The sequence below is a fragment of the Neoarius graeffei genome, chromosome 1 (assembly GCF_027579695.1).
Source record: "Neoarius graeffei isolate fNeoGra1 chromosome 1, fNeoGra1.pri, whole genome shotgun sequence".
Taxonomy (NCBI): Eukaryota; Metazoa; Chordata; class Actinopteri; order Siluriformes; family Ariidae; genus Neoarius; species Neoarius graeffei.
This window is the reverse complement of record NC_083569.1, coordinates 109,511,113-109,537,275: the sequence shown is the minus strand read 5'-3', so window position 1 is coordinate 109,537,275 and position 26,163 is coordinate 109,511,113. Positions and strand designations below refer to the sequence as shown.

The 26,163-nt window shown below is 41.2% G+C and overlaps 1 protein-coding gene across 2 annotated transcripts; it reads right to left on the bottom strand.

The window, feature by feature from the left end:
* Positions 1-4,280: 4,280 nt before the first annotated feature.
* Positions 4,281-21,612, bottom strand: LOC132889463 (uncharacterized). Of its 2 annotated transcripts, none has more exons than XM_060925982.1 (3): positions 21,526-21,612; positions 7,372-7,439; positions 4,281-7,148 (listed from the first exon to the last, which is right to left on the bottom strand). In XM_060925982.1, the coding sequence occupies exons 2-3, from the start codon at positions 7,380-7,382 to the stop codon at positions 5,435-5,437; spliced, it is 1,725 nt and encodes a 574-aa protein (XP_060781965.1). In that variant the 5' UTR covers positions 7,383-7,439; positions 21,526-21,612; the 3' UTR covers positions 4,281-5,434. The 2 variants fall into 2 exon arrangements, with proteins under 2 accessions (XP_060781965.1, XP_060781974.1); XM_060925991.1 differs by lacking the exon at positions 21,526-21,612 and adding an exon at positions 14,559-14,737.
* Between the last annotated feature and the right edge of the window lie 4,551 nt (positions 21,613-26,163).

The following is a 26,163-nucleotide window of genomic DNA, read 5'->3' as shown; positions in this document are numbered from 1 at the left end:
CTAATGACCAAAGTTGCGTCTATACAGAATGAGAAATAGCCCCAAAGTCAGCATATCACAAGTCTCTTGGCACACCTGAATGAACCATTTCTCAGCTGTTTACTCGAGACCATGAAATAATTTTGTTTTCTCAAGATCACAGAATAATTGTTTTGTTTTCTCGAGATCTCGAAATAACAGTTTTGTTTCCTGACGTCCTTCTGTGCTCCATCCACCCAAACAGACTGTCACAGTGGTGCCGAAACCTGGGACCGAGCACAGAAGGACGGCAGGCCAGAACTGAGTTCACAAAACTCTTTATTTTCACTTTTCAGCAAACGTTTAACTCTCCCAGCAAACACACACACTCCAGTCGTCTGGTTGGGGAGAGAGCTCACTCTCTCTCCTTAAATAGGGCACGGTCACTGGGGAAGACACACAAACACATTAATTCACATCAGGTGTAGTGATTCTGCCACTTACCTTCCCTGACTCCGCCCTCCGGTCACAGACCGATGCTTGACCACGCCCCCGCTGCCACAACAGGAATCGCAAACTTTCCTGGTTACTGCCCCCTGGCATGGGTGTTTATTTAGCCACGTTATTCCAGACAACAGAACGTGTTGCCATGCAACAATAAAATAAACATTAACTGGCGCGAATGTTCTTTGTCTAGCAACTAGCAGCAGTAGTGCCACAGCAATTATGCCGAAAAGAAAATGTACCTTTTCCAAAGGTTTACAGGGCACCTACCACTTCCTCCGAGAGGTGCAGAACAATGCGCACGAAGCCTACTGCACACACTGTAAAGGCCCGGTCACACAGCGCTTTACGGCTTTATCATGGCCAAAACCCGTCAAAAAGTGCTCTCCCGTGAAGCAGATGATGTTGTTCGTGTTGATGTCGAAGTTAAGACGTGTTACAGTCGATATACAGACGTGACAGGACGCAGGGGAAAATTGGAACGGCGTCGGACGCGGCAAAAAGTTGTGGACTGCTCAAAACTTTAGACCGTGGACAACCACGGCCGGCACACGTGGTAAAGACGTGCAACACACGTGAAAAACACGTGATAATCAGTGTCCCGGCCATTATTAAAACTTGGGGAGACGTGGTAAGACGCGAAAGTTTGGCGGTCTATCACGGGCAGAGCACGGTCATCGGATGGGTGTTACGCGTTGGTATCACGGGATATAGCGTGTGTTTAGTGGCTTATCACTGAGAAATGGATTTTTCCGCGTACATAGCACTGTCTAAGCCCGTTAAACGACGTCTCAAACAAGTTCTAAATTCAATTGATCACTGTCTAATCACTTCTGCATCACTTCTGATTTGCGGCATGTAAATACCGTAATTTTCTGAGACCTCGGCACTTGCAGTCTAGATGTCAAGGGGTGAACATGAACCCTCAATGCTGTGATGTCCTCATCTTAATGCTCCAGCACCAACAGAACCAACTGATACAGGCTCAACATATCCTTGCTGAGAGAAGGAGGAGGAGGAGGAGGAGGAGGGTGGTACGGAACATCTGGGTGTGTGACTGGATTGCGAGGAGACCTCAGCTTGGGCTTTACGACCGTCTCATGGTCGAGCTGCGTAACGAAGATCCAAGAGCCTTTCAGAACTTTATGAGGATGCCTCCTGCGATGTACGATGAAATTGTGCAGAGACTGACACCAGCCTAAGAGATCTGGATCGGCAACTGTGAAGACCAGCCGTGCGCGACCGCTTTTATATGCGCAGCAAGCCGCTCTTCCAACGACGCTGAGCCGCGGTTACCCGTGATTTGGCAGTGCTATGGCAGTGGAGTGCGCGTTTTACGTCCGCGCTCAACACGTGATCGGCAGTGCTACAGATGCGATGAGGCTGTAACACGTCTTAACTTCGACATCAACACGAACAACATCGTCTGCTTCACGGGAGAGCACTTTTTGACGGGTTTTGGCCGTGATAAAGCCGTAAAGTGCTGTGTGACCGGGCCTTAAGTGTTTTGTTCTTGTACTGAGTTGGGTAGCCTATGTTGCAAATGATGTGCGCTCCTGTGGGGGCTTTCCTCGGGCTGTCGCCCCTCTCCTCCTTTATTGCTGTTTTGTTTGAGTGTATATTCTCAAATCACTTGTCTCTTTTTTGTTTCTGTTTAAGATAGCATTCTGACAGTTTGGCCATATTGCTGTGTTGAACAGCTTGTTGCACCTTCCATTAAAGTGTTCACTTTTGTCCACATCTTCTTGCTTTATTCATTCAGTTGTGGGGAATGGTTAGTAAGGTTGATTCTGACCTAGACTATGTTGAGGTCACATATCTACTTTTTAAGTTCATGCTATAGTGCATACAATTTTAGCGATATAGCCTACATGTGCATATGCATTCTTCTTGGTGTTCTCACAAACAGGTGAAATAAATCAGTTTAAATTTGGCCTATGGACATAGCCTGGCCTATTCTCAGCCATTACAAAATCTGTTGTCTGACCATAATTTAACTGATCTGTATACCACTATGCTACTAGATAACAAAATGCCTGTTTGTTTTATTTCATGTGAGATGTTGATAAATGTGAGCTTCAACAAAATAAGAGCACCTCTCTGAGTGTCACGTTTATGTAAAAAAAAAAGGTGTGCGTGCACGAGCATGGTCACGAGCAAAAGTGTCCCGGTTTCAGACTCGGGAAATCTGGTCACCCTATGCTAACTCCACCCAATGTGTCCACCCACTTTCAGCCAGCACGGTTCAGCGCGGTTGTAGTCGAAATGCAACGCCAACAGCCCCGCTCAGCTCGACTCAGCCCAACTCAGCACCGCACGGCTCATCCCAACTCAGCCACGTTGGTAGTGGAAAAACACCATAGCTAACCTCTACACTGAAAGGCTGAGGAGGAAATCTACAAGAATAGTGGAAGACTGTTTCCATCCTTTTTTTTTTTTTTAGCCAATTTGAGCTTCTGAAGTCTGGGAGGCACTATAGGGCCCCTCTGGCTAAAAGTGTATATAAAAACTCTTTTATTCCAAATGCCATTAGCATTCTTAACTCAACAAAGTGAGTAATCTACAGACACTGATAACTGCTATTTGTTATTTTATTTTATTCTATTTTGCACAACCCTTTGTGTTTGTTGTCTGTGTTGCTGTTTGTCAAGTTGTGCTGTTGAAATGTGTGTGGTTTGCATGTTATATGTGATGGTGAGCCAAAGATAATTTTCCACCTTGGTGGACAATAAAGATTCTATTCTATTCTATTCTAAATAACCGAGAATCTCAAGTTGTGCAGGATTGAGGACACTGAAGGCAACATAGAGGCTGGAATGATAAAGTTAAAATTTGTATTTCCAGTGAGGAAATAACACATAATTTGTCGAAAATACACCTCTAGAGAAGTGCACCCCACCTCTCACCCATAGTCAGTTGGGATTGGCTCCAGCTCATCCATGATCCGCAATAGATACGTGGTATAGGAAATGAAGGATTGAATGATTATGTACAGCACTGACCCAAACCCTTATTAAATATATTGACATAACCCTAACCCTAACATCATGTACATATCAAAACTACGTCACAGTGTGAGATCAGAATTTGAGATCATGATGAGAATGTGATCTAATTTCAAACTCATGCCCACTGTGATATCATAGAGTTCTCATACTGCAAGATCACCATTGAGATCATTGTGAGATCATCAGGAGATCAAATTCCTGACTGGGAACTTCTTGATTCAGTTCAGTCCATTTTCTCACTGAGCCGTTTTCATCAGTTCTGGTTGTGTGAAGACGATGTTATGCAGGAGAGCCTTCAGTGATTAATTTACTCTTTTGGATTAAATCATGTATCAGCAGTGATGACTCTGACATCTGTTCAGTCCATTTGGACAGATAAAAATGTCATGAAAATTTGTGCTGAAAAGGTTACTCAGTAATTTTTCAAACTTGTGAAACAGAATGTAAATACAATACTGGGAATAGAACACTGTATTTGTGTGACAAGCTGAAATTTTTACCATTGAGCAAATAATTTTTGTTTTCAAAAATAAGTTGTTCATTTACCCTGTAAACATTATTATTATTATTATTATTATTATTATTATTATTAACAGTAGCAGTAGTTTTAATTATCTGGATTATGAATGACTGAAGATTCAGCATTATTTGATCCATGTGGATGAGTCTCAGAAAGAGGCGACTCAGACACACTGCAGTTACCAAATATTTAAAGCCAGAAAAACAGAGAACACAAGCAATAATGGAATTAACAATATAATTTAATGAACTACATTAAGTTAAATGAAAAAGGAAAATATCTTTCCAGCTTCATATATGGTACATATGAGGTAAAAAAAACAAAACAAAACAAAAAAACCTCCTGTTACACGTTAAACACATTATGGACATGGAGGGGGGAAAATACTTTTTTTGTTTCAGACTTTGAAAAACTTTGAAGGTTTAAAAATTTTCAAAACTTGAAAAAAATTCAATGGAAATTTTTTTATTTAGGTCAGTGTACTTCCAGTTCATCAAACTTGCGACGAGTGTGTCCCCTTACGCTAAGTACTCTCTTCAGTTTTCTCTCACTTATGTGAAAACCGTAGCACTGCCAAGCACTGATTTACTGTATTTATATTTGAGGCCAATCTCAAAGTAAAATTCTATGAAATTTGAGCTCTCACATAGTTTTTCCATTGAGGTCAATGTACTTTTCGGGTCAGTTTGGCAATACTGAAACAGGATTGTAGTGGAAGCTAAACTCACGTAAACTTTACGTCCATTTCTGAAATAGCATGTACACACACTGAAATAGAGTTTACGCAACTTTAAAAATTTCTTGTGTAAGAGTTTCCTGTTGTTTTACCAGCACAAGCCGTAATATATTCAAAATTGCGCTGCATAATCAGCATTTATGATATTTAAACTGTGTGACAAATCAAATTGTCTCCTGCTAGAGGATTTGCACGTGATGTCACTGTATGTGAAAGTCACTGCCACTGCCAGAATGCCTCACTAAGAAGCTGTGTTAGCATTAACATTAGCATTCAATTCGAATGCTGTGAATACACACACAGACACACACAAACAAAATCCATATCTGCAAAATGGATTGAATATCTTCATATTTAAGGCCAATGTCAAAATTCTCTGAACCTTACCCACTGGTGTGTGCGCGCTCCATTGTTGTGGTTTAAATGTTGCGAAAAATGATCTGGAAGTTCCTTGGCCTGCATAAAAAAATCAGATCTCACAAAAAGTACATCTTTTCCCCCCTCCATGTTCCTTCAGGGACTCCATAACACATTCATAATTAATCATAATGAAAGTTCTAAATGATTACCTAAACAAAGTAAAAGATTAAATCTTGAACAACAGCATTAATGAATAAACGCAACGCATTTCATTAACTGAACAAAACTTGCACGCTTGATTCTGATATGTTTATAATTCCTTCTGTATTACCTGTTACACAGCCACATTTAATTCATTTTGACCACAAAAAAATTTTTCATTTTATTGAGACATGCTCTTGCATACCCCACTGCAGCATTAACTCTTTCCTCTGATTCAGGTTTAATGGTTTTTCTCAGCTCCCACAGATTCTTTGCAAGACTGTATCTTCCAGTTTCTTCAGCACGAGGGATCAAGAAGTCAAGACCCCGAACAATGAAAGCAGAGTCTGGCTTTAAAGCTATCTCAGACAGTTTCATGATGGCGTTGTGGGCTTCTTCCACCAGGTCAGCTTTTTCCTTTTCTTTCTTGGTTATCTCTTCTCTCAGTCTCTTCTCTATGCTTGTCATCTTCTCTTCCTGTTTCTTGTCGCTTTCTAACTCATTTTTGACATTTTCATAGGACTTTAAATCACACACGATATTTGATGCTGAATTATTGCGAGTTTCAAATCGTTTTTTGAGCTCATCATATGTCATTGTGGTCTTTCCGCTGCGTCTAACATATTTCTTGTTCTCTTTGACATGTTTAGTGTAATGACATTTACCTGTACATGATGTGCAGTGGTTATTTTTCATGACTTCACACTGCGAAGCATTCCTGGCAGCCCAGCAGCCATACTCATGACAGTTCTCTTCACACTGAGAGCAACTGGTGGCCTTGCTGTCCTTCCATGAAGCATTTTCAATGAGTACTTTTTCTTTGTAATATGTGGTGACTTCAAAAGTAAAGTTTTCATTTCTCTCAATCTTTTCTCGGTTTGCCTCAAGGGCTTCCTGAATCTGGGCTAGTTCTTTAGTTTTGCACTCTACAAAGTCAATACGGTTTTGCAGGTTAGAAATACAGGCTTCAAGTCGTTTGGACTCAGCCAGAACCTTATCAGTCTGCTCTAAGCTTTTTCTGTTCTCTTCTTTCAGGGAGGCAAAGAAATCATTTAATGTGTCCTCTGTCATTTCCCAAGCAGTCTGGAGCGGTTTCTTATACTTTTTGCTCCTTTTCTCAGATTGACGATTGTTGAATAAGAAACACTCGGGTTCATTTTCTTCATCTTTCCTGCAGGGAATCCCTGCTCTCTTAATTGCATTCATCACATTTGTTGGAGGCATTCCATCTGAATGAGTGACAAAAATGACAATGTTGTTCTCTATGTCTTTACCAAATAAGGACAAAACTGCATCAGAGATGTAATGCTGCCTGTCAGAGAGTCTATTCTCAGTTGCTTTCACTACCAGACATACTGCGTCAAGTTCTTTCACTCCATTATCATTGTGAAACAATTTGTACAGATTCTCAGCAATCTGTTTATCCATATTTGTTCCCCTGGTGTCTCCATAACCTGGAGTGTCAATGATGGTCAGACAGATTGGGTTGTCCTGGGCAAAGACCTCATACACAGTAATTTGAGTTGTTTGTGTTTCTGTCTGATCTAAGGTTTGATTATTTTCTCCCTCTTCTGTAATCTCAAACCATACTTCATCTGTAAACTTCACCCCCAGTATGTGATTTACCACGGCATTGATCAGAGTAGTTTTGCCTGTTCCAGTTTCTCCGACCATCAGTAGGATTTTGTTTTGCATATTTCTGTCTTGCTGTCCAAATATCCATTTTCTCACTGAGCAGTCTTGATCAAGATTACATCTGGTTGTGAGGAGACGATATCGTGCAGGTGGACAATCAGGAGATGAAGCTATTAATTGACTCTTCTTGATTACATCACGTACAACCTCCGATGCCTCTTGCAATCTGTAAAATGCAATTGACATTCATGAAAATTCACTTCAATACAATGACAGTTTCTGCTTTATGTTTTGATTACTGGTAATTTAATACAATTTTAACCACTATATTTGTAATAAAAACATATCATAAAATATTTTTTATTTTGTCTTTTCCCCAGAAATAATTATTTTAAAAGGTAAATTATGAATAAAATTAACCATATTATAATTTTCAGCTGTTCACTCACCTAGTAGCCATAATAACATGTGAAAAATTGAAATGAAAATTTCTGATGATTCCAGCAAACAGAAAAACCTGTGAAGTAAACATCATCCATTAGATCTATCCCAAGATTATAATTTTTATAAATACAACTAGGCCTGTCACGATGATAAATTTTGTTGGACAATATATTGTCTCAGAAATTATTGCAATAAACAATATTATTGTTGACGTCTTTTCAAGACAATTTTATGCCACTAGTACGTAAAATAATGATCATGCAAATACACCCTTTCAAAGAACAGTAAACTTTTTAATTAAGTCAACTTATTCAATTCAACAGTGGAACATAAAAAATGTAAATAAATAACCTAAAGAAATAAAACAAATCAGGTTTGGTATTAAAATTGGTGGGGACATAAACCCAGTGCCAACTTCAGGTCAACATTAGAGGGTCACAATATTTTGCTCTGTTGTGTTCCACCAAAAGAGTCCCATCATCTCGCCAAAGGCCAGACTTTTAACATTTGAAGTTCAGAACTGTAGTAATTCATGAATAATAATAATAATAATAATAATCATAAATTCATTTGATTAATTGCAAATCTTGCATGTGATGATTAACTCATTCTACCAATTTGCAAATGTGTTTTACAAGCGAATAACGCATTGACTGTCAGGAGGGTGTATGTTCCTTTCCCTCATAAATGGAAGTAAAACACATACAGAGCCTTAAACACTGCGTTCCATGAGGCTGGCAGGGGGAGTCGGCTCTCTTCTGTGGGATCTGTAGCTAGTTTAGAATGCTAGTTTAAGCTATGTGATTGATCTAACGGTAAAACAGCATGATGGCTCGACAACTTTGACACGTTGAAAGGTTACAATTTTACTTGCCAACAGAATGTATGTGAATTCTGATTGGTGGTTGTTATATTATTGCCCTTTTTTTTATCTTCTTGAGCCCAGAGAGAGAGGGGAGGGACAGACAGGGTTCTACAGAGAAAAGTTTTTAGCCACCGCTTTCAAATGAACCACCTCGAAAACCAATCAGTTCAGCGGATGTGTGTACTTGATATGTGACGTGTTCAAAAGAGAGGTGGGAGTAACTAAAAATTTCTGATCCAGAAGGCGGAGGCTGTTTTGTACGGAAGCGTATTGCTGCCACACTCCAAAAAAAAAAGTCTTAGTATCAAGTAATTATGTGAAAACTTTGTTATAACAATATCTTATGTTTTTACAATATATTTATCATGTAATAACTATCACGTAATTTCATGATAGAAAATTATCATGTTATTTCATGATAAATTATCACGTTATTTCATGATATTTTCATGTAATAACGTGAAAACACCTTATCAAGAAATAATGTGAAAGTATGGTTTAACGTCATAGGCTAGGCTACTTCCATTAAAAGTAGACGTCCTAGCCTAGCCTACTGTATAACTTTGGTCATAGTTAAAGGTGCCCTTCCACCAAAAACGTTTAATACTGGCTCTTTTTGAAATACCATAGTTCACTCCGAGTTGCATATGCATGCTGCATGTGAAAATGTAATTCTACTCCCATTCCCTGTATTAGCTTATGAAAGAAAATAGTCGGAAAAACGAGCAGATCAGAAAAAACCATACGAAGTGACGTCACTTCAAAAATTAGCATTCATGGCCTCGCCCACCTTGGCTTGCGACCGCCCATGGGAAGAAAGTTCGGATTGAAGCGCAAGGAGAGATAGCAGAGCCCATCTCGTCAGTAGCTAATGAAGAGGACCTAACAGCAAGCTGAAAACATGGCTGAACAAGTTCGTGCCTGTGTGGCAGTAACACATCAACGTTGCATTTCTTGCCCAAGATAGAAGAGCTGAAGAAGAAATGGTTGGAATTTATCTTTGGAACACCACCAGCGAAGTATAATGCAGCGTTAGTACTGTGTTCTGATCATTTCAACTACAGTGACTTTTCAAACTTCGGTGCCTTCAGTAGTGGTTTTGCTTCGAGGTTGTTTTTAATCCCTGGATCTGTACCGTCAAGACGATCGACCACCGGCTCACAAGCTGTAAGTAAAACTAACTTTTTTCGAAGGTTTTTGTTAGAAAATAGCATGTTCATATTCTCCACGTTAGCATGCATGACATGGCCACAAGCTAGGCAGGGATGAGTTTTCCGCTTTTTTTTTTGAGTAAAAAACGACCTTTTTATATTGTGCCAAATCCGTTGAGAATTTTTTTAATTAATTTTGGGGGGTTGGGGTATGTTCCTTCATGCTGTTCAAACTTTATTAACTCCAACGACATTTACACATTATTTGTAAGTCGCCATCTTTAGTCTCGGTTAAATCTCGTTGAATGTGATGTAAAATTCGTGTTATCTACATTGTTATTGGTCAGAACATCGATGTCGAGACCATAATAGTCAATCAAAACAGTTTTTACAAAGACACCCGCATCCTTTTTTTTAAGTCACTCATTCATTTTATTCGTTTGTTTGTTCAGTAAAAACCCAAACATTTTTTGAATTTATTTTCTTATTTTCTCGCGTCGCACATCAATGACGTCAGCACGTGGTATTTTTCCCTTCGTGGTTTGTTCCTTCTCTCTCGCCGTAGTAAGACACCCACAGTGCTGTTAGCCAATCAGAGGTAACACATTTACATGTCATGAATATTAATGAGTAAGAGCTGAAATCCTGTCGTTCTCCCGCCACTCACTCCTCCACCAAACTAGAACAGCCTAAAACAGGAGAACCACAGCATTTTTTTCACCAAAACCGGCTCACAGGGCATTCATTCATACTAGAGACCACCGCACAATTAATGAAAAAACGATGCAAGGGGACCTTTAATAGAGGGAGATGGTTAGGAAGGCCGGCAGACTTCAAAGGACTAACTCTTTGTTCAACGTTGTGACATGTCACGTGACATTTACCATGCACACGAACCCTGTTTTGCTATCGAAAAGACTGTGCATGCGATGTATTTTTTACAGTTTATTGAGAATATTCTAAGAATTTTGGTTTAAAATCAACGTTTTCAAACCGCAACATGCTTATTCTCCTTCATAACGGGTGAAGATCGTTTGAAAGTGGCCTTGAAGATCGCGAAAACACGAAAAACCATCGCAATACGGAGAAGTCTACTCGGTCAGAAGGACAATCAACTGACTAAACTGGAAAAATAAACCAAACTAGATGAATTCAGAACTTGTAGCAAACAGATACGATCGTATATTAGCATGTTGGAGACTGTATCCCAAAGGCATCGGAATATTTTAGTTATTAAAGTTTGCATATGTGCGCGATGCTGCGGCCGGTTCATTGCTCGATTGGCTGCTTACTCAGATACTGATATTTCCTTTTACAAACTCTCTTTGTGATGACAGTTTTCAGTTATAGTTGCTAATATTTGAACAAGATTTCCTTGATGATCAGTTAACTGCGAGTAATGATAAAGATGATAATGCGCAGCTGTCTTACTCGTGCTTCGCTTGTGTTTGTTTACATTTCGCAACAAGAGTAAAGTAGCACGAAGCTCACTGAAAATATTATGAGCACAAATTGAATAACGCTGTATGTACTTTAAAAGCTACTGGGATAATAAAAGGTCCCAAAACATTGAGTATCAATATTTTATCTCTTGAAATCGAAGTAAAAAAAAAAAAATAAATCAAATCTCAGATGGTTTTTTTTTTTTACAGTTTAAGGATTTTTTGACTTGTACTCAGTTTCGAACTGTTGAAGCTCACCACTATGAGATGCCAAATTGTCCCTATTTCTCAGATCGCTTGATTTGAAAGATTCTGGCTTTTATTACTATTCTTCTTAAAGAAATAACAACCAGGAAATCTGGGGCAAAGATTTTTTTTTCTTTTGATATGCCTTCAGTATTTGGTTTTGATTGCCGTATAGTAAAACGATGATCGTTAGAAAATAGGTAAATTGACAGCGTTTTTTACAATAATTGAGACTTATTTTAAATTATTTTTACTCATCTTATCCATAGTTTTAAATGTTTTGTTTTTAAGCTTTCACTTCTAAAATAATGAGTTTTAACTCAAAATCATCTCTAAATTCACTGTCGTCCTATATGTTTGTTTGGCCGGTGTGCATGGTCGTGATCACGTGACGGTGCATAAGAATCGAAACAAAAGGCCGGTCCTTTGAAGTCTGCTGGCCTTCCTTACCATCTCCCTCTATTAACTATGCTTTGGTCGAGCAAAAACACTGAGCAAAAACATGGCTGAATCCTGAATGACTCCTATTTGTATAAATAGGGGACTACATAGGCGGCAAAATGTAGCGTTTTTCCAGCCATGGAAGTGCACTTGTATACCGAGGAGGAAGGGAACACTGAGCCGAGGCGCCATTTTGAATCTTCATTCACGGCTGTAATGCAAATTGCTTCCTCCTCAGTATACAAGTGCACTTCCATGGCAATATTTGTATACTTTAATCACTAAAATATTCCAATGCCTTTGGGATACAGTCTCCAACATGCTAATATACGATCATATCTGTTTGCTTCAAGTTCTGAATTCATCTACTTTGGTTTATTTATCCAGTTTAGTCAGTTGATTGTCCTTCTGACCAAATAGACTTCTCCGTATCGCGATGGTTTTTCGTGTTTTTGCGATCTTCAAGGCCACTTTCAAACGATCTTCACCCGTTATGAAGGAGAATAAGCATGTTGCGGTTTGAAAACGTTGATTTTAAACCAAAATTCTTAGAATATTCTCAATAAACTGTAAAAAATACATCGCATGCATAGTCTTTTCAATAGCAAAACAGGGTTCATGTGCACGGCAAATGTCATGTGACATGTCACAACGTTGAACAAAGAGTTAGTCCTTTGAAGTCTGCTGGCCTTCCTAACCATCTCCCTCTATTAACTATGACCAAAGTTATACAGTGTTCTAGGCTAGGACGTCTGCTTTTAATGGAAGTAGCCTAGCCTATGACGTTTAACCAGACCTGGGCATTTTACGACTCGCGGGCCGCATCCAGCCCTTTGGTTCATTCTGACCGGCCCACGTAAGGTTAATTAGAAATTACAAAATAAACGTATTTTATAATTTTACCCCATGCATGGACTGAATGTGCATTGCTTTTATTTTGAAGTTGTGTTCAACAAAAACGCAATGCGCGCGACATGAACATGACATGAAATCCCACGAAACCTAATCCCGCGATAACTACTTCCATAATTTGTCCAGACCAACCACAAACTTGTATGTCATCCTTCAAACGGTCCAGCCAATCACATAGTGTGACGTCACCAGCAGGCGCCGGAGCCCGAGCTGATCTGTAGATCCAATACCTACACCGAATCGACACGGCATCATTATTATAATATGATGTATCTTGCTTGATATTTGGAGTAGAAAGACAATATTGTGATGTCTTTACTGTGTTTTGGGGTGAATGTGACTGAAAAAAAAAAGGTACAAACGTTCACATTTTGTTAACCATTGTTTTGGGAAATTTGATTGAATAAATGACATTTTTTGTAGGGCAACCTCGTTTTTTCCATACTCTTACCAGTCTTAGCAGCTTGTAAAAACAATGTTATTTACTGCTTTATATAAAGAAATACAATTAATATTATGCAGAATTTAGTTCAGCCTTTTGGTCCAGCCCTCCACAAAATTTTCTGTTTCTCATGTGGCCCCATGGAAAAAATATTTTTTTTTAACCCCTGCGTTAAACCATACTTTCACGTTATTTCTTGATAAGGTGTTTTCACATTATTACATGAAAATATCATGAAATAACGTGATGTTATTACATGATAAATATATTGTAAAAACGTGATAAGATATTGTTATAAGGGTTGCTTTACAATCAGGGTACGCAAGCTAAAAATCACATTTAACACTCATCTTCAATATCAAAAGGCTTGACTAAATAAACTTGGTTGTTTATTGTAGCCCTGTGATAGCTCTATTTACCGTGCAAAAAAAAAAAAAAAAAATTTGGTGATAACGTTATTTTTGGTGAATGTATGGCAATATATGTCATATTTAGCAAAATTATTCATGTCATTTAGAAAAAGTGCTTTTTTGACCACAGGTAGCTCCAAAAGGGATGCACTTAAATCATTCTTTATACCATAAAACACATATTTGGTTCCATATCATTGGAAACATAGTTAAGTTTTAATGTTGAATGCCAGTAAGTTTTCAAACTATTTTGATCAAATTAGTATGTAATTGTGTCCAAAAAAAGTCCTCTCCGAGACAGCTAATTTTTCAATAATAAAATAACATATCTAAAATGATTATTTTCATCCTAAAATGTGGTCAAGATATTGGGACATAAATATTAGAGCCAACTAACACAAAGCTTACAGCCTTATATTTAAAAGCACTATGGAAGTAGTGGATTCTGAATTGTCAAAAAAACGTTCTCTCCGAGAATCACTTCATTTGTTTCTCCCATCTTATAGCAGATTACACAGAACTACCATACACGTCAAAAAATTACCTGAAATCTGTTCTTTAACTTGTCCTTCACTTAAAAACTGGTACAAGAACCAGTTTGAATCAATCTGAATTTTGGAACCCTGTGACACAAACTTTGCATCCTGATTGTAAAACAACCCCTAACAAAGTTTTCATGTAATTACTTGATACTAAGCCAATTTTTTTTTGAGTGTGGCAGCAATACGCTTCCGTAGTTTTGCTTATTGGTTAGTGGGCTGCTAAACTTTGCAGGTGCTTCACAAGCAAGACTCGGTGCAACATTAGCACAGTTTGATATTATTTAATAATGTCTTTGCGACCTTAATGAACACCAGTTGTTGTCGGTATCAAGTCGGATTGTTATTTACATGCCACACAAACAAACAGTTTCGACTTTAACAGCCAGTTTCATCAGCCTATGTAATGACACTTTACTTGATTAAAATTATTCACTTTCCTCATGTGTTGGGCTCCCAGTTTAACCCATAACAATTATGTTGTTTACAAGCATACAGCATTTGTTGATTGCCAGACATATTGATTTTAAACATTCTCTGTATTCTCTGAAGCAGAGGTTGTACTTTCTGCGCCAGCTCAGGAAGCTCAACCTGCCTAAGGAGCTGCTGACACAATTCTACTCTGCCATCATTCAGTCTGTTCTTTGCTCTTCCATCACTGTTTGGTTTGGATTGGTCACTAAACAGGAGAAGAACAGACTGCAACGGACAATAAGGACTGCAGAGAAAATTATTGGTGTCAACCTGCCCTCCATCCAAGACTACTTGTCCAGAGTCAGGAAATGGGCAGGTAACATCTCTGTGGACCCATCGCACCCTGGTCACAATCTGTTTAATCTTCTCCCCTCAGGGAGGCGATATAGATCTCTGTATGCAAAAACAACCAGACATAAGAATAGTTTCTTCTTCCCTCAGGCGGTCTCTGTGATGAACAGCTAAAATACAGATTCATATATCAGTAATATCACTTGCAAAATATCTGCACACTTATACTGTCATTCTGTGCTCACTGTGACATATATACATACACACACACATACATATATATATATATATATATATATATATATATATATATATATATATATATACATATATATATATACACACACATACATATATATATATACACACACATACATATATATATATATACACACACATACATATATATATATATATATATATATATATATATATATATATATATATATACACACACACACACATACATACATATATATATATATATATATATACACACACACACACACACACACACACACACACACACACACACACACACACACACAGTGTTGTGCAAGTTCACACTTTTTTTGAACTAGTTCAAGTTCAGTTCAAACATGTTAAAAGTGAACTGGTCATGTTCATAGTTCACAGTTTTAATTCTGAACTAGTTCAAAGTTCAGTTCATTTTACTTTTAGGCGGGATATGAAAATAAAGACTAAAATCATATGCTACATTCTAGCTCAAAACTACTCACATATTATAGATATTATATTCTATCACACAAAATGGAAGTTATTGTACATACTCGTCTCGTCTCGTCTTCTTCCGCTTTATCCGGGACCGGGTCGTGGAGGCAGCAGTCTAAGCAGGGAAGCCCAAACTTCCCTTTCCCCAGACACCTCGGCCAGCTCCTCGGGAAGAACACCGAGGCGTTCCCAGGCCAGCCGAGAGACATAGTCCCTCCAGCGTGTCCTGGGTCTTCCCCGGGGCCTCCTCCCGGGGGGACATGCCTGGAACACCTCCCCAGGGAGGCGTCCAGGAGGCATCCGAAAAAGATGCCCGAGCCACCTCAGCTGATTCCTCTCGATGTGGAGCAGCAGCGGCTCTACTCCGAGCTCCTCCCGAGTGACTGTGCTTCTCACCCTATCTCTAAGGGAGCGCCCAGCCACCCTGCGAAGGAAACTCATTTCGGCCGCTTGTATCCGCGATCTTGTCCTTTCGGTCATTACCCAAAGCTCATGACCATAGGTGAGAGTCGGAACGTAGATCGACCGGTAAATTGAGAGCTTCGCCTTTTGGCTCAGCTCCTTCTTCACCACAACGGACCGGTAAAGCGACCGCATCACTGCGGAGGCTGCACCGATCCGCCTGTCGATCTCACGCTCCATCCTTCCCTCACTCGTGAACAAGATCCCGAGATACTTAAACTCCTCCACTTGAGGCAGAACTTCTCCACCAACCTGGAGAGGGCAAGCCACCCTTTTCCGGTCGAGAACCATGGCCTCGGACTTGGAGGTGCTGATTCTCATCCCAGCCGCTTCACACTCGACTGCAAACCGCCCCAGTGCATGCTGAAGGTCCTGGTTTGAAGAAGCCAACAGGACAACATCATCCGCAAAAAGCAGAGATGAAATCCTGTGGTTCCCAAACAGGATTCCTTCTGGCCCCTGGCTGCGCCTAGAAATTCTGTCCATAAAAATTATGAACAGAACCGGTGACAAAGGGCATCCCTGCCGGAGTCCAACATGCACTGGGAACAGGTCTGACTTACTGCCGGCAATGCGAACCAGACTCCTGCTCCGTTCGTACAGGGACCGGACAGCCCTTAGCAAAGAGCCCCGAACCCCATACTCCCGAAGCACCCCCCACAGAATACTACGGGGGACACGGTCGAATGCCTTCTCCAGATCCACAAAGCACATGTGGACTGGTTGGGCAAACTCCCATGAACCCTCGAGCACCCTATGAAGGGTATAGAGCTGGTCCAGTGTTCCGCGACCAGGACGAAAACCGCATTGTTCCTCCTGGATCCGAGGTTCGACTATTGGTCGAATTCTCCTCTCCAGTACCCTGGAGTAAACCTTCCCTGGGAGGCTGAGAAGTGTGATTCCCCTATAATTGGGGCACACTCTCCGGTCCCCTTTCTTAAAAAGAGGGACCACCACCCCAGTCTGCCACTCCAGAGGCACTGTCCCCGACCGCCACGCGATGTTGCAGAGGCGTGTCAACCAAGACAGCCCCACAACATCCAGAGACTTGAGATACTCAGGGCGGATCTCATCCACCCCCGGTGCCTTGCCACCGAGGAGCTTGCAAACCACCTCAGTGACTTCGGCTTGGGTAATGGACGAGTCCACCTCTGAGTCATCAGCCTCAGTCTCCTCAGTGGAAGACATGACGGTGGGATTGAGGAGATCCTCAAAGTATTCCTTCCACCGCCCGACAATGTCCCCAGTCGAGGTCAACAGCTCCCCACCCGCACTGTAAACAGTGTTGGCAGAGTACTGCTTCCCCCTCCTGAGGCGCCGGATGGTTTGCCAGAATTTCTTCGAGGCCGACCGATAGTCCTTCTCCATGGCCTCCCCGAACTCCTCCCAGTTCCAAGTTTTTGCCTCCGCAACTGCCCGAGCTGCAGCACGCCTGGCCTGCCGATACCTGTCAGCTGCCTCGGGAGTCCTGGAGGTTAACATGGCCCGATAGGACTCCTTCTTCAGCTTGACGGCATCCCTTACTTCTGGTGTCCACCACCGGGTTCGGGGATTGCCGCCACGACAGGCACCGGAGACCTTGCGGCCACAGCTCTGAACAGCTGCGTCCACAATGGAGGTAGAGAACATGGTCCACTCAGACTCAATGTCCCCCGCCTCCCTCGGAAGCTGGGAAAAGCTCTCCCGGAGGTGGGAGTTAAAGACCTCCCCGACAGAGTGCTCGGCCAGACGTTCCCAGCAGACCCTCACCATACGTTTGGGCCTGCCAGATCTGTCCAGCTTCCTCCTCCGCCAGCGGATCCAACTCACCACCAGGTGGTGATCAGTTGACAGCTCAGCCCCTCTCTTCACCCGAGTGTCCAAGACATAGGGCCGGAGATCAGATGAAACGACTACAAAGTCTATCATTGACCTCCGACCTAAGGTGTCCTGGTGCCACGTGCACTTATGGACACCCCTATGCTCGAACATGGTGTTCGTTATGGACAAACCGTGACTAGCACAGAAGTCCAATAACAAAACACCACTCGGGTTCAGATCGGGGAGGCCGTTCCTCCCAATCACGCCCCTCCAGGTGTCACTGTCATCTCCCACGTGAGCATTGAAGTCCCCCAGTAACACAATGGAGTCCCCAGTCTGAGCACTCCTCAGTACCTCTCCCAGGGACTCCAAGAAGGCCGGATACTCTATACTGCTATTTGGGCCATAGGCACAAACAACAGCAAGAGCCCTCTCCCCAATCCGAAGGCGCAGCGAGGCGACCCTCTCGTTCACTGGGGTAAACTCCAACACATGGCGGCTGAGCTGGGGAGCTATAAGCAAGCCCACACCAGCCCGCCGCCGCTCACCATGGGCGACTCCAGAGAAGTGGAGAGTCCAGCCCCTCTCGAGGAGCTGGGTTCCAGAGCCCAAGCTGTGCGTGGATATAGTATATACTATATATATAGTATATACTATATATGCGTGGATATAGTATATAGTATATAGTATTGTACATACTATATATGGAAAAAGGACAAAATATTTTGATTTCTTCACTGACTCAACCACTGCACCAAAACGTTACACGTGACTTCAAACAAATGCTTTCAGTTTCAACTAACAGTAACTTCTAATAAACTAGTCTGATGAACGAGGATTTCTCAACTTTGCTTAGTGGTTGTAAATCTTCCACAATGTAGTCAATAATCAGTTTATCTACCTGCTGCCGGGAGACAGTGGTACTCTTGAAGGCTGCAGGCAGTGTGACTTGGATTTTTGGATTTTGGCAGGAGATCTTCTTGCCCTTTCCCTTCTGATCCTCGAGGACTTGCATATATGCTTTGAAACTGGACAGATGCTTCAACTCAATGTGTCGTTTCAAATTTGAGAACGACGTTGTCGATGTTCTTACTTGTTTTTTTTTCAGAAAGGTGGACAGAGCTTACACAGAAAGGTAAGGTTTTTACCATCTGAGTCTTTGTGTGAAATTGTGTAAAATTGCTGTAAATAACCATGAGGAGAATCCATCTCATCTGTGTTCTCCGTGCCGCTACTTGAACTTTCACTGGCCATGTTGCTGTGAGTGTGCGCCGGCTGTGGTGTGCGCGCTGTCTGCTGCCTGTAGCTAGGGAATGCTGGGTTACGCCTACTCTGCTCTGCTGCATCATGGGTAACGTAGTATGGAGCCAAATCATAGAGCCATCCACTATCTCCGGCTTCACACTACGTTATCCATGATGCATTGCACACACGCGGCACCTCAGGGCAGTGAGTGACAACAACATCAGACTGACAGTGAAGTAGTAGAACGTAAAATATCTTGCAAGTAGACGTGCCACTCGATTCATCAGGTTTCATGTTTCATTCATCTTCATGTTTGTTGTTCATGTCGCATAATTTGAACGAATTCACGTTCAAGTTCTTTCATTACAAAGTTGTTGCGTTCAGTTCAAAGTTCATGGAAAAACGAGCATGTTCAATGAACGCGTTCATGCACAACACTATAGATAGATAGATAGATAGATAGATAGATAGATAGATAGATAGATAGATAGATAGATAGTGTGTGGTGTGTGTGTGTTATATGTATTTACAGTGGTGTTTGAAAGTTTGTGAACCTTTTAGAATTTTCTATATTTCTGCATAAATATGACCTAAAACATCATCAGATTTTCACACAAGTCCTAAAAGTAGATAAAAAGAACCCAGTTAAACAAATGAGACAAAAATATTATACTTGGTCATTTATTTACTGAGAAAAATGATCCAATATTATATATCTGTGAGCGGCAAAAGTATGTGAACCTTTGCTTTCAGTATCTGGTGTGACCCCCTTGTGCAGCAATAACTGCAACTAAACGTTTCCGGTAACTGTTGATCAGTCCTGCACACCGGCTTGGAGGAATTTTAGCCCATTCCTCCGTACAGAACAGCTTCAACTCTGGGATGTTGGTGGGTTTCCTCACATGAACTGCTCGCTTCAGGTCCTTCCACAACATTTCGATTGGATTAAGCTCAGGACTTTGACTCAGCCATTCCAAAACATTCACTTTATTTTTCTTTAACCATTCTTTGGTAGAACGACTTGTGTGCTTAGGGTCGTTGTCTTGCTGCATGACCCACCTTCTCTTGAGATTCAGTTCATGGACAGATGTCCTGACATTTTCCTTTAGAATTTGCTGGTATAATTCAGAATTCATTGTTCCATAGATGATGGCAAGCCGTCCTGCCCAGATGCAGCAAAACAGGCCCAAACCATGATACTACCACCACCATGTTTCACAGATGGGATAAGGTTCTTATGCTGGAATGCAGTGTTTTCCTTTCTCCAAACATAACACTTCTCATTTAAACCAAAAAGTTCTATTTTGGTCTCATCCGTCCACAAAACATTTTTCCAATAGCCTTCTGGTTTGTCCACATGATCTTTAGCAAACTGCAGACAAGCAGCAATGTTCTTTTTGGAGAGCAGTGGCTTTCTCCTTGCAACCCTGCCATGCACACCATTGTTGTTCAGTGTTCTCCTGATGGTGGACTCATGAACATTGACATTAGCCAATGTGAGAGAGGTCTTCAGTTGCTTAGAAGTTACCCTGGGGTCCTTTCTGACCTCGCCAACTATTACATGCCTTGCTCTTGGAGTGATCTTTGTTGGTTGACCACTCCTGGGGAGGGTAACAATGGTCTTGAATTCCCTCCATTTGTACACAATCTGACTGTGGATTGATGGAGTCCAAACTCTTTAGAGATGGTTTTGTAACCTTTTCCAGCCTGATGAGCATCAACAACGCTTTTTCTGAGGTCCTCAGAAAGCTCCTTTGTTCGTGCCATGATACACTTCCACAAACATGTGTTGTGAAGATCAGACTTTGATAGATCCCTGTTCTTTAAATAAAACAGGGCGCCCACTCACACATGATTGTCATCCCATTGATTGAAAACACCTGACTCGAATTTCACCTTCAAATTAACTGCTAATCCTAAAGGTTCACATACTTTTGCCACTCACAGATATGTAATATTAGATCATTTTCCTCAATACATAAGTGACCAAGTATAATATTTTCGTCGCATTTGTTTAACTGAGTTCTCTTTATCTACTTTTAGGACTTGTGTGAAAATCTGATGTTTTAGGTCATATTTATGCAGAAATATAGAAAATTCTAAGGGTTCACAAACTTTCAAGCACCACTGTGTGTGTGTGTGTGTGTGTATATATATATATATATATATATATATATATATATATATATATATATATATATATTTATTTATTTAATTTTTAACTTATTTAAATTGACTATTCATCTTTGCACTATGCACCATATTGCACCAAAAGGGAAATCCTTTCTGTGATGAACAGCTAAAATCCAGATTCATATATCAGTAATATCACTTGTAAAATATCTGAACCCTTATACCGTCATTCTGTGCACACTGTATACTTTATATTTATTTAACTATTCCATACTTGACTTACCTGGATTACTTTGCACTATGCACCTATTTTTGTTGTTGTTGTTTGCTTGTTTGTGTATACGCTTTTTTATCTGTTTCTGTACTATGAGAGCTAAGTGAACCGGAGTCAAATTCCTCGTGTGTGTCCACACACCTGGCATTAAAAGTTTTTCTATTCTATTCTATTCAATTTACCTAGAAAGACCACTTAATATAGGAGGGACCAAAATATCATAAAATGCAAGAGACAACCTCTATATAATAATAATTTATTAACCACCAGACTATCAGAGAAAATATAAATTTAACATACCTGTGTTTCAGGGATGCCCAAGAAAGACTGGTGATAGAACAAGAACTCAACTGATTAAATACTCCGTAAGAACCCACAGGAAGCGATCATGAGAAATCAGCCAATGAAAATTACTCAGTAAGCTGCAGCTAGGCAAAAAACACATTGTCAGGTTATAGTGGAAGATAAACTGTCAAGAGGAAGTTGCTGCTCATGGTTGGTGGTAAGCAGAGGTGGGTAGAGTAGCCAAAAATTGTACTCAAGTAAGAGTATTGTTACTTTAGAATAATATTACTCAAGTAAAAGTAAAAAATAGTCGTCCAATTAATTACTTGAGTAAGAGTAAAAAGTACTAAGTGAAAAAACTACTCAAGTACTGAGTAACTGCTGAGTAACTTCTTTGTTTATTGATCAGGATGTCATAACAGGCAGAGATTTCATATATATTTCACATATAAACTGTGTGTGTGTAGTTCTGTGTATTAACAATAACAACAAGAAGCTCAAGGCAGTCTGCACATAAACCATAACACTGTGTGTGTGTGTTCACTCCATGAAGTGAATGTTCAGCTTTAACAGCAGCTGGCTCTCAATTTTGTACTGTGAAGCTGTGACCTTTTAGCCGTGAACAGGTGAAAACAATCTCATCTCATCATCTCTAGCCGCTTTATCCTTCTACAGGGTCGCAGGCGAGCTGGAGCCTATCCCAGCTGACTACGGGCGAAAGGCGGGGTACACCCTGGACAAGTCGCCAGGTCATCACAGGGCTGATACATAGACACAGACAACCATTCACATTCACACCTACGGTCAATTTAGAGTCACCAGTTAACCTAACCTGCATGTCTTTGGACTGTGGGGGAAACCGGAGCACCCGGAGGAAACCCACGCGGACATGGGGAGAACATGTAAACTCTGCACAGAAAGGCCCTCGCCGGCCACGGGGCTCGAACCCGGACCTTCTTGTTGTGAGGCAACAGGGCTAACCACTACACCACCATGCCGCCATGGGTAGAGGTTACAAAGAAAAAGAAGAAAAAGGCAGTCAAGCTAGCAAGCGGTCAAGCTAACAAGCTAATGCCCTTCCTTTTGTGAACAAGCACTTGTAGACAAATAATAAAACAAATCTCACAGAAAAAAAATACCTGAACTCTTCACAAATCCCTCTAATCCACAACAAATACAGTAGCTTGAAAAATGGAGATTTCACAAACGATATGTTACGCGTTTTGTTATTTAGCAAGTTTTCACCAGTCTTCCATTCCCAGTTTTTGACCAGAGCCGTGTACAACTGTAATGCTATTGAGGAGCTGACATTAGGCGAGCAACCTTATTTTCATGAGCATTTTTTGGTTTCAGATCAATAAGTGATTGTTAGGAAGATTTTTTGTAGTTTTATTTCTTGATTCTCTGGTGTGTGTTAGTGTTATCTTGCCGTCTGAGGCCGCAGTGCGTCAATACGTTTCCACAAAACAATGTATTTTACAGTTATTTATGATGTTACAGCAGGGCTAACGTCTGCCTACGAAGACAGCCAAAAGCACACAGCCTACTGACCGCAATGTGTTTCCTCAAACTCGACGTTGAGTTTTTATAAGCTGAAACGTCCACTGGTTTGGGGAGACACATGTGACACCGCATAACATAACTGTTATTTTTTGTTGTTTGGATAGTGAACATGGTTTGTATGTGTGGCCAGGGGTGTGCCTCTTCGGCTTGATGAGAAACGCTGGCTGCTGTCTCTGCCATTTTTCTTCTGCTTCCGTGCTCTTTTCCACCTGGACTGGTCTTGCCGCGGGAATTTTGTGCGCGGGCACGCGTGGCGGCTTGGCTCTGTTTGATTGGCGAAACGGAGTTAAACCATAGCTGCTACCATTATGGCTCTGGCTGCTACATTTGATCGGTGAGATGCTGTCATGTGACAGAGCCTCTGCTGGAAGTCTCGACAAAACAAACAGACCACGCATCGCACGGATCAATAAAAATAAAGTAGCGAGTAATGAGCAGAATATAGTTCAATGTAACGGGGTAAAAGTACCACTTCGTCTTCACAAATATACTCAAGTAAAAGTAAAAAGTATGCTGCATTAAAACTACTCTTACAAGTACAATTCATCCAAAAAGTTACTCAAGTAAATGTAACGGACAGTGTTGCCAGATAGGAAATATGCAAGTATCGTACCAAAACCTCAAAATTATAATTTTTTGTGAGAAATTATCGTACACAAACAAAACACATACAATATAGTTATTTTAGCTGCATTTTAATTTCCAAAGAATATTACTTAAATTTTTAAACAGTAATTCGCAATATTCCCATAGTAGAGGGAAAACTATGACACAAAGAGAAAGTAAATGCACAATTACCCTAAGAGTAGAAAGATTCAAATTCAACCTCCAGGTCGCTGTCGTCATCCGATGCCATGCTCACTTGTGCAGATGTTGTTGGTTGGGTAATCCTGTCACAGTACAGATTGGATGCCGTCATGGACCGCAGCATGGTGTTCGTCGGTTTGAAGGCATGGCACCCACCAGCATTCCTCACACACTCTGATGTGTGCACAAGTCCATTCAGAGGGTCTGTAATGAGCCGGTTTCGTGATTTTGTTTTTATGAGATTGACTTTGGAAAAAACTCGCTCGCATGATGCATTGGAGTGGGGAAACACTCTGTCCGGTAAGTCTGTGGCCTGCAGAGGTGGAAAAACCCGGGTGCAGAAAGTAAAAACCCTGCCACATTTTTGCTCCAGCCAATTCAATGAACCAGCTGATCCTAATTACCACATCCCCTTAGCCAGGTTGATGAGCTAATTGGTGAAATCACCTGTGTTGAGAGCACAGGCAGAAGGAAAACCTAAGCAGGACTTTTACTTTGTCAATCCAGTTTTTCCACCTCTGGTGGCCTGTGCTTACTTTTCCGTTGCTCTTCGGATGCTGCCTTTCTCTTTGCTCCTCCACTTTCATCCTACCCTTCGTTTTCTGAACTCATTTAGGCACTTTTCTTTTTACGTCTCTTTGTCGACAGTTTCTCTCTTCTCGCTTAGCTGCTAGGCTCAAAATTTGTGTGTGGTAATGATGCATACATTTCTATGGCTAAGTGTACATGGTTACGTGTGTGCGTTCTGTGTCTGTCTTTTGATGGCACCTGAGTGGAAAGCCTGCGAAATGATTCTTGGGGGTCAGAGAGAGAGAGAGAGAGAGAGAGAGAGAGAGAGAGGGATGCGTGTTTGGACAACCAACTGAAAACTTTGAAATGATCGTACATTTCAGATTTTTTCCCCATTATTGATCGTACATCGTACAGAGGGCAAAATTATCGTACAAATACGACAATTATCGTACATCTGGCAACACTGGTAACGGAGTAAATGTAGCGCGTTACTACCCACCTCTGGTGGTAAGTGGATGGAATTGCAGGAAGTGTTTATGGACCGTTTCACGGATACCGCCATTTTGGATTTGGCGTGGTGCACTCTGGGACCGTTTGGGAACAAACAAAGCATCGCATGCGAGATGTCAGCCTACGCGAACTTGTTGTAGATGTTGTGTTAGTAATTAAGTCATTTTTTGGTGTAAAAACAGTTTCGCCCTGCAATAACTTCCACTTCGAAGAAATTTCATTCGATCCAATGTTCATGGAAGAACTTATTGAAAAGGCAACACTTGTATTCAAGGACATCATAATCCCCAAACTCCTGGAAGGCTCTGTTAGAAAAAGCATCACAGATGACCATAACAACAATGTTACCTCAAGTGACCCAACAGCCTCTGATGAAAGTAAACAGGCTCTTTTATCGGCCACAGATTACCCTTGCCAAGTTTGCAAGCGAGAGTGCACTGAGGAACCACTCGCTCACACAGATATGAGCATTTGTTGTGATAAGTGTGACAGCTGGTGTCACTGGGTGTGTGTTGGCATCAAATCAAATCAAATCAAGTTTATTTGTATAGCGCTTTTAACAATAAACATTGTCGCAAAGCAGCTTTACAGAATTTGAACGACTTAAAACATGAGCTAATTTTATCCCTAATCTATCCCCAATGAGCAAGCCTGTGGCGACGGTGGCAAGGAAAAACTCCCTCAGACGACATGAGGAAGAAACCTCGAGAGGAACCAGACTCAAAAGGGAACCCATCCTCATTTGGGCAACAACAGACAGCCTGACTATAATATTAACAGTTTTAACAGGTATAACCCTCAACTGTCCTCATGGGGCCGTCCTTCACAGGAGCGGTGCGATAAAACTCCGACCAGACACAGGGCACCAGGATGGATCAAGCAGGTCCGAGGGGCAGAAGAGGCCAGCATCTCAATCCCAGGATCAACATGTAACTCAGAGGGACAGATTGGGGGGGGGGGGAAGAGAGAGAGAAAGAAAACACAGGTTGTTAGGTACGCCCTAAAAATGACAAGTATTAAATCTGTGTGGTAGGCTCGCAGAGACGAGAGTCTTTACATCAGGCATAACACACAACAATGGCATGTTAATATGGTAAAATATATCATGACCTGCTCTGGCTGGATGCTTGATTGGGTGATGGGAGCACACTCCTCAGCAATGATGAGATGCAGATGGGACCCTTAGGGCTGGCCAAGACAATTCAGTTACATTTCACCGGGTCTGGGACAAGCGACAGAATGTCAAAGGCATCAAAGGGA